Source organism: Blastomyces dermatitidis (assembly GCF_000003525.1).
Source record: "Blastomyces dermatitidis ER-3 genomic scaffold supercont1.2, whole genome shotgun sequence".
Classification (NCBI taxonomy): Eukaryota; Fungi; Ascomycota; class Eurotiomycetes; order Onygenales; family Ajellomycetaceae; genus Blastomyces; species Blastomyces dermatitidis.
In genome coordinates, this window is record NW_025544775.1 from 6,662,120 (window position 1) to 6,672,055 (window position 9,936).

The 9,936-nt window shown below is 33.5% G+C and overlaps 1 protein-coding gene across 1 annotated transcript; it reads right to left on the reverse strand.

The window, feature by feature from the left end:
• Positions 1-18: 18 nt before the first annotated feature.
• Positions 19-1,684, reverse strand: BDCG_16532 (uncharacterized protein). The gene is made up of 2 exons (XM_045425751.1): positions 1,643-1,684; positions 19-1,573 (listed from the first exon to the last, which is right to left on the reverse strand). The coding sequence occupies exon 2, from the start codon at positions 941-943 to the stop codon at positions 581-583; it is 363 nt and encodes a 120-aa protein (XP_045279957.1). The 5' UTR covers positions 944-1,573; positions 1,643-1,684; the 3' UTR covers positions 19-580.
• Between the last annotated feature and the right edge of the window lie 8,252 nt (positions 1,685-9,936).

The window sequence follows — 9,936 nt, forward strand, 5'->3', positions numbered from 1 at the left end:
AAGAATTTTGAAATATTCAGATGAATCTTTCAATAGTATATCAACAAAATATAATGTCTGAGACTGCCAACATGTCTTCAATGATGATGACAGACATTGATCTGGCTCAATGATTCAGGGCTTCTTTCTCTAGAATATTCAAGTTCTACTCTCTTACCAGCGTACCATCTCTTCATCTGTATCAGAGCTTTCAAAATCTCTGTATGAATCGTATTCTTCCTTTGCACCGGATTTGATGAGGAAATCCACAATATGAGGTAATTATCCATCTCCGCCCCATGCTTGATAAGCTGCTCAACCACTTATTTATTTTATGTCCAACCTATCACAGGCAGCAGCAGCAAGAGCGCTGTTGAACATACATCCCTACCTCGATTCCCATATTCACACCCCCCCCAGCATCCAGAAGTAGTTGTACAATTTCTTTGCGACCTGCGAATGCCGCCGCCGCAAGAAGAGTGTCCCACCCTCTTCTTGAACGGATTCATAGCTGCCCCCGACTTGATCAGAAAATCCACCATGTGAATACAGCCCACTGACTTGACACTGCTGTCATGAGAGCAGTTGGAAGTATATCGTATTAATTGGATCTGGACTTGCGTATTATCATGCTTCGGAGGTTAATCCCAGTTGGCGAGTAACTACATTGGAAATTCACATCTGCTCCCATACTGAGGAGATGCATGCAAATAGGGATTGACCCGGATGACGCAGCAAGGTACAGCAGTGGAACCCCCTCAAAATTTTCTTTGTCCCAAGCATGGCCATGGGTTAGCCCACCAGTTTGGTAGCGTCCTGTACATCCCGAACTTACAAACAAGGAAGGCTGATATGGTTCTTGGTCCAATATGATAAACTCGTGGGAGGAGACGTCGGGTTGGGTGAAAGCAACAATCCGTTGTCTGCATACGCAGTATGCTCGAGCCCAGGCGCGATATGCCATGCTACTTCCCCGCTGGGAGATCCAAGAAAGTTCGAGGAGATTGGAGATACGATGACTTTCCAACCTCCCCTTCCTCGCACTTCTATGCAATAGTCTACCGAGTAGTGGATCAGGTCGTTAGGTTCCGGGCCGTCTTGTGGAAACCCTTCCACTCGCCTGCGCGACCATCCTCGGAATGTGGACGTCACATTATTATTGAGTAGCCAAAGGCACACACTTGCCACGAGGCAGTGTGCCTGTAGTTGGCTCCAAAGGTGGTTTTCGCAGTTCTCTATTATTACAGACAGATGGGAAGGTACCCAAACTCGGCTTATGGGATTGATGATCAACAAATTATGGCAATATTTAAGAATAAGATCTTCATCAAGGTAATCAATCTATGGGGTGAATAAGGCGATCCCCGGCTTGGCAAACTGCAGGGAGAAGTAGGTTTGTTGAAAGAGAAAGCTTCAAACACATAACCCACTTCAATGCGCGATGTGCAACTTTTCTTTCACTTTCATCCATCTCATCACAAATCTCATCGTATGCGTGTTCAACGTAGATCGGTAGTTTGCCAAGGCGATCACGAATCGGCTTTTCCTGGTGTAATGCGAAGATTGCTTGATTTGCAAATATGCTCATTGAAATCTAGTAGAACCTATTGTCAGGAAACGGGGCTCGTGTTGAGAGATACCAGTTATGTATACACTTACATGCCTTGGCTTCTCTACTAAAGAGTTTTGATGATGTCATTCTGAAGCTCAACAGACATCTTCTGGTAATCTCACTCTTCACAAACTTGGAAATATCATCATCATTATCAGTTACTTGAATATCAATATTAACATGGCATCTGAATGTGTTTTTTAATACCAACATTAGAACAACTTGAAATGAAGATTTTAACTGACTTTACTACTGTCATTATTAAGTTATTATTATTATTATTCTTTAATTATAGATGTATACAGTCAGAGATTATAATATCTATCTGAGAACTTTTAGTTCTCAGAGTTTTTCTAATATCTATAGAGTTAACTATTATACATTTATCAATTTCAGTTAGACTGGCCACTGAAACTATGAATTTCATGTTTGATTGCATTTAATCTGATCTCATACATTTCTTAGTATGAATCTCACTGAGACTGGCTATTAAAAAAATATGTAAAGTAACTATATATCAGATCTTAAAATGAAATCATGACTTGAAAAAAATAAGAAAGTAGTTTCATTTAATCTCATTTAGTCTCATTCTTGATATAAAGTTACTATTTTTAGACATTTTAAGGTTTTTTTTAGACTATTTTTAATTTTTTAAAAAGTAACACTTTTTAATAACACTTAAATAAGATTTAAAGTTATTTAAAGTAATAAAAATAATTTAAATTGAGAAGTGAAAATTATAATCTCATTTAAAAAATGTAATAAGAGTAGATAGTAAGTCTTACTAAGACAGTATAAGACTACTATCTAATGTTAAAACTGTGTAATAAGATCAGTTAAATTGATAATAAGACTATTAAAAAATCTGATTCTGATCTCAGACACAGTTAGACTGACTGTGTAACTGTGTCTAAGATTAGAATCAGAATTTTTGATAGTTTCATTGTTAATTCAACAGATTTCATTACATGGTTCTAACATTAGATAGTAGTCTCATACTGTCTCAGTGAGACTTACTGTCTACTCTTATTACATTTTTCAAATGAGATCATGATTTTCACTTCTTAATTTAAATTATTTTTATTGCTTTAAATGACTTTAAATCTCATTTGAGTGCTATCAAAAAGCATTACTTTTTAAAAAATTAAAAATAGTCTAAAAAAAACCTTAAAATGTCTAAAAATAGTAACTTTATACTAAGAATGAAACTAAATGAAATTAAATGAGATCACTTTCTCATTTTTTTCAAGTCATGATTTCATTTTGAGATCTGATATATAGTCACTTTGCATGTTTATTTAATGATTAGTCTCAGCAGAATTCATGCCAAGAAATGTATGAGATCAGATCAAATGAAATCAAACATGAAATTCATAATCTCAGCGGCCAGTCTAGACACAGTTATATAATCAGTTTAATTTCAGTTATATAAAATCAGAAAATTTCAGCTCAGAATATAAAAACTCTTTATAAATTACAGTATTTTAACATCTTCTAATACTTTGAAATCATTTAAAAATATTATGATAAAGAAAAAGATAACAAAGTCTTAAAGACAAATATATTAAATAAATAGATAGAAAAGAATAGAAAAGAAAAAGTAGAGTAAAGAGAGACTATAATAAAATAATATTATTAAAAGATAGTATATAGCTGTTTTAACAGATTATATCTAATTAATTTTTCTCTCTTCATATTCAGATATTTCTGAATATAGTTATTTTCTTATAGCTGCTTGAGTTTCTGATAAAAAGTCTATTAAGTATTTAATTTCTATCTCAGTTAAGAATAAGAATCTTATATTTAATTAATTTAAATTATACTTCTCTTTTTGTAAGAGGCCTGCACCGAATAGATCAGTATAATATTATAGGTCTTATATAACAAAGATAAAAATGTTAGAGAAGAAAAGGAAGAGAAAGTGCGAGAATCAGTGATTGAGGTGAATATTTATATGTGTATGTGATGGTGTATGTGGTGGAGCTTCAGAGCAGAAGAATATACACATGTTTGTAGCAGCTGAGAATTGATGATCAGAAATGGCCAAGAATCAGAGCATATGCTACGCGTGTTTGTAGCAGCTGTGAATCAGTGATCAGAAATGAAAGAATCTATGAAGTGTAATGAAATAGTCTATATGATTGATCAGGCGCAGCCCGCCATATTAGTCCCCTCTTTTCAGAAGCAGTTCTCATCAGTCAAGGACTGCTGTTTCAGATAATGCAGAACTCAGAGTTCAGGTCAGTTGATTATAGCTGACTCATTTCATCAGATATTGTCAGCTGCAGCCGCGGGATCTCTTATCAAGAATATCTTCAATCTCTCACTCAAGCTCATTATCTTCTTCTATGATGCCTGGCAGCTGTCAGTCAGAAGTCAGCTGAGAAGAGAATGAATCAGTGACAGCACAGCAGAGCAAGCTTGTATGAAATACATTATGAATCTCTGATAATGTGTCAAGATGATAGTTATGACTATCTAGAACTTCTATCACTTTATACCTGACATGGTGATAGTCTAGTGTATGAGATGAATGTGTGATTCATATGTTCTTGAGATTCAATTACACAAGGTCTTCTATCTTATACTGCTCTGTGAGATCTTGTCAGATATTGATTTAGTCTTCTTGATCTTGTTTTGTGATTGTCATAAAGGCCTCTGCTCAATTGTGAGCATCTTGAAGCTTTGTTACTATATTGTTGATGATCTGAATCAGACTGTGAGAGTTCAGTGTGAACTGTGTGATCTCTAGAAGATTTAACACTTTCATGTGATATTCATGTGTAAGAAAGAACAGGCTTACATCTGTTGAAACAGCATCTCAATCATTGATAGCAACCTCTGCATGTAGAAGAAGGTCATACCAATCATCTTGTGAATAATTGCAGAACTTATGAAGATAATTCTTTACAGTCTGAATTATCTGTTCTGATGCATCATCAGTCTCAGAGTGATAGACAGTTAACAGACAGCATATAATTCTGAGAACTTGACAGATTCTAGTTCATAGAGTACTCACAAATTGACAGCTCTGATCTGATACTATGAATCTTGATAATTCATGCATTCAATAGAACAGACTTTATAGAAAGACTTCAGTAACTTGTTCAGCATTCATCTTGTCACAAGGTTTCAATATTATATCTTTGCTCAATCAATTCACAATGATTAGAATGTTTCTACAATTCTTGCTCTCAGATAGATTAACAGTGAAGTCAATCATCACATCTCACCAGATTCTATCAGAAATATCAAGTGATTTCAGTAGACCTTTTCTACAGTTCTTTCATGAGATAATGAAAGAACAGTGATTGCAGTTTCAGATGAAGTATCTGATACTGTTTGATATCTCAGGTTAATAGAATTCTTGAGAGATCATTCTATACAGTTGTTCACAGTCTGAATGATCAGTCATATGTGAATCATGTATCTCTTGCATTATCCAGATGTATAAGAGTTCAGAGTGAGAGACTCAGTGTCATTCACAGAATTATAGAGCATTATTATCATTGATTGAACATTCTGAGATATCAGTTCTTACTTGTAATTCTGAGAGAAATCAGAGTGCTTCTTGTCATACTGCTTCAGTGAGTGCTTGAAGAAGTTCATCAGTTTAAGCTGCTGTATGTCATAGCTCATCTAATGTAGATTCAGAAGAAGTTGAGATATCAGTGATAATTCTAATCAGAGAAGCATGTATAGTACTGTGAGCTGTTTCATCTTGATCAACTAGTATCTTCAGATTCAAGAGCTGATGCTCTCAGTTCATTCAGTGAGTATCTGTTATATTGAATAATATATCTTACTCTTATTATAAGAGAGCATCTGTCATTGAGTTCTGACTGTCAGAGCAGTAGTGTATTATAAAATGAAAGTAGCTTAAGAACTCAGATCATTGCATCTATTATTTAGTAAGTTTACAGATAGTTGTGAAGTATTTGAGATTCTTATAATCTGTGACTATCTCAAACTCAGAGATACTTTAAAGTTCAGAGTCTCATTCTTCTAAACAGTATATGATTGTAAGAAGTTCCTTGTCATAGATCTCATAATTGTATTCAGCAGGACTCAGTTTCTTAGATATGAAGGTATATAATTATAGAACATCTTCATCATCATATTGTAATATCACTTCTTCTGTCATATAGTCAGAGAAATCAGCTTCAACAACTGTCTTATAATCAGAATCAAAGATTATCAGCAGAGAAGTATTAATGAACATCTTCTTCATCTGTATAAACACAGCTTCAGTGTCTGCTGATCATTGAAATACTGAGTCTTTCTTAGTAAGGTCTGTAAATGATCTTGTGATATCTGAGAAGTTTCATATAAATTGCTGATAGAAGTTAGCAAATTCAATGAAGCTTTATACATCTTTCACAGTACACAGAGCTTCTCATTCAAGGATGACAGAGACTTTCTCAGAATTCATTCAAATTCCCTTGCCAGCTTCTATAATAAAACCCAGATACTTGATACTCTTGACTTCAAAATCATACTTATCAATATCTATCAGTAGTTCTGCTTCTTATAGCTATTGTAATATCTTTTGCACATGTTCTTAATATTCTTTTCTGAATTCATCAGTGAAGATGAGAATGTCATCTAGATAAGTAGATACAAACTTATCAAGGAAATCTCAGAGCACTTAGTTGATATACTTCTGAAATGTACTGAGAGCATTAGTCAGTTCAAAGAGTGTGACTATTCATTCAAAGAGATCATAACATGTTCAGAATACTGTAAGCCATTCATCTTCTTCAGCAATATGAATCTTATGAAACACAGTAATGACATCTAGTTTTATAAACTATTGAGCTTATCTGATCCATGCTAGAGTTTCATTGATGAGAGATAAGAGATATCAATCTTTCTTTGTCAATCTGTTCAGATCTCAGTAGTTCACACAGAATCAGAGTTCTTCATCTGGTTTCTTTGCAAAGAGGATAGAGACTGCGGCAGAAGAGTTGTTAACACATATGAATTCTTTATTCAACAGATCATTGAGTGTCTTTTGAAGAAGAAGGAGTTCATCTCAGAACATGTTATAAAGAGAGCCTTATAACAGTTCAGAGTCCTTATCATCTTTTTTCTCTAATTTAATACTGTGATTCACTTCAGAATCTTGTAAGAAGAGTATGTTTGTAATATTATCTTATCAGAAGATATCTAGATATTCATGATATTATTGAGAGAGTTTTGTACAAGAATCTGTTATTATAATATAGAATAACTTTTCTAGAGCCTTTCTGATATCAGTCAGACTGGTGAAATAGATTGACACATGATCTTGCTGTCAGTGACTCTGTCAGTGATTTTAGTGATGACTTCTTTTTCAGAGTAATTCATACATGTTGACAGAGATCTATGTCAGGTTTATGATCTTGTGAATGTCATCTTTATGAACTCTATCATTGTTAGGGAATATCAAGCTTCTGTTTCAAGTATTCAACAAGATGTCTTGTTCAGATAGTCAGGCAAGTTCTAACATAAGATTATAATCAAGATTATCAACTTCATACACATAGACATCTTCACATTGATGTTCTTCTATATCTATGATCAGCTTCATCATGTAACAGGTACAAATGTCTTTTGAATCATCAAATTCTGTGAGGAGTCAGGGTTTTGATAGAGGAATACACTGAAGATTATGACATCTTACAACTGAAGATTTTATCATTGCATAGTGACATAGATCACTGTCTATCATGATCTTCATATTATACATGTTATTAATCACAGTGAATACAAGAATTGCATTCATTATCATCTTCTCTTCAAATTATTGTCATTCAACCTCTTCAAGCTTCTGTTTGCAAATTTGAATAGAAGCTAATCTTTTTCCTGTTTCATCAGAGTGTTCTCATAGTTATTCTCTGAATCTTTCTCTAATGCAATGTGATTGGCGCGGACAGGCACTGATTCATTCTTTAAATAAGAAGACACAAAGATTGATCAGCAGTTGAAAGCAATGTGTCCTGATCAGTTACAGTTGATACACACTCTATGTTAATGTTGATCAGCAATTTCTTCAGAAGTGATCTTAGGGACTCAGAAGCCTGTTCAGACAGTGAAGATTCTTGCTTATATATAGACATTTGAGTCTACTCAATTCATGGCATCTGCATCATTGTTATTCCTCAGTGCAGGTGTATGAGTCACTGAAGTGTAATATCTTCTGTCACTGTTCTGTATATTCTTAAGCTTAGTAAGACAGTCATTCATTGTCTGAAGCTGTGTGCAGAAGCCTTTATAAGTTGAGTCTTCATCTACACTTACAAGAGCCTGTAAGAGTTTGAAAGTCAATGTCTTCTTAAGCATGCTAATCTTCATTCAATTCTTCTAAGACTGACTACCTGCTTCTAGAATCTTGGTGTTGAAGTCAGAGATGAATGTTGTAAGAGAAGTGTTTCTCTGTTAAGTGCTCTGTAATCAATCTAATACTTTCTGTTGCATGACAGTGTCTTAAAACAGGATATTAAGATGTTTCATAATGTTGTCAGGCATTTGCAATGCTGGTTCACATGCTTTCATCCATGAATGAAACTTCTGTTTCACGCGATTCTTCAATCATTCATTGATATATCAACCTTGATTGATTAATGAACTGATGAAATCTTCATCTACACTCAGTTTCACAAGCATTTCCATTCTCCATGATGAGTAGAGAGTGAGATTGAAAGCATTGAAATATGCAGAAACATCTAAGCATTCTTTCAGCACTTTTGTATTCAATTCTGTAGATGTTGAAATCATGTGAGTTTCTTATTGTGATAATTGTTGAATCTCTTCATATTGATGTTGTTGAGTTGCATGCATATCAGCTATTTATTGTTGTTATAGTTTCAATATTGCTTGAAGTCACTGTGACACTGCATCTATGTTCATGTTCAAGAGTTTCATATTATCATTAGACATGATTATATTGATTGTCAGATGTATGATATCTGTGGAATCTGAAGAAGTGTAATCATATTTTTATATGTCTGAGTGTCAGAACTCTCAGATCTTTCACTGACATTCTCTTGTAAGATCTTATTCTCTTCATAAGATCTTGTTACAGAATCAGGGTGACTGATGAGCAAGCTTCTATCTGAGAACTATCTGAGAACTCAGTGTTCACTTAACTGTTCAACTGTTTCTCTATTTCTTACATGTTGTTACACATTTGAATATCTCTCAATGAATAATCATTTCTAATAAGGAGATGATGAACATTTTTATAGTATAAGAAGCCTGCACTGAATAGATCAGTATAATATTATAGATCTTATATAACAAAGATAAAAACATTAGAGAAGAAAAGGAAGAGAAAGTGTGAGAATCAGTGATTGAGGTGAATATTTATACATGTATGTGGTGATGTATGTGGTGGAGCTTCAGAGTGGAAGAATATACACGCGTTTGTAGCAGCCGAGAATCAGCAATCAGAAATGGCTGAGAATTGGAGCATACACTACGCGCGTTCATAGCGGCCGCGAATCGGCGATCGGGAATGGAAGAATCTATGGAGTGTAATGGAATAGTCTATATGATTGATCGGGCGCAGCCCGCCACACTTTTAATCTGACTCTGAGACTATTATATAATACATAGTGTATTATAATATACTTAGAATTTTTATTTATATTACAGAATGAGTATTCTATTGAATTAAATCTATTATTAAATCATTATATATAAGATTTAAAATAATTCTATTCTAGTTTCAGCTGAATTATAGATGAGAATATTTTCTTTTTATATTTAATTAAACAAGATTTTCACTTGAGTTTTATTTTAAATCTGAAATAATATATACTCTTCTTTTATTTCTGTTAACTTTTATTTTATTTATCTAAATAAGATTCTTTTATCTTTCTCTTTATAAAAGATCAGAATACAGTTTTTTAAATAGATATACTTAATGCTGAACTCTTTTCTACAGCTGAATTAGTCAATTCATTGTTATAAATATTTATATAAGTAGAAACTTAGTGTAGATTAATTATCAGTTTTAATATTCTTCTCTTATAATTCAGAAGAATGTATAATTACTGAATAATAACACAGCTACTTCTGAACTTGCTTACAAATGTAAAGAGATCATAGCAGTCATTAATTAATTTAGTGTACTGTATATAAGAAGCTGATATACATCAGTAATTATACACTGACTTAAGAAATCTTTGAATGACATCTGATAGCATGTCTAAAAACTGATGAGAAGCACAGACTTCTTCAGAATGTGATAATTCTGTCTATAAAGTGATTTATAGTTATCATGTCAGTGTGATTCTAAAAATATCTCAAAAGATAGTGTATAAAGAAGTAGTGAGTAGAAGAGCATCTGATTAATACTG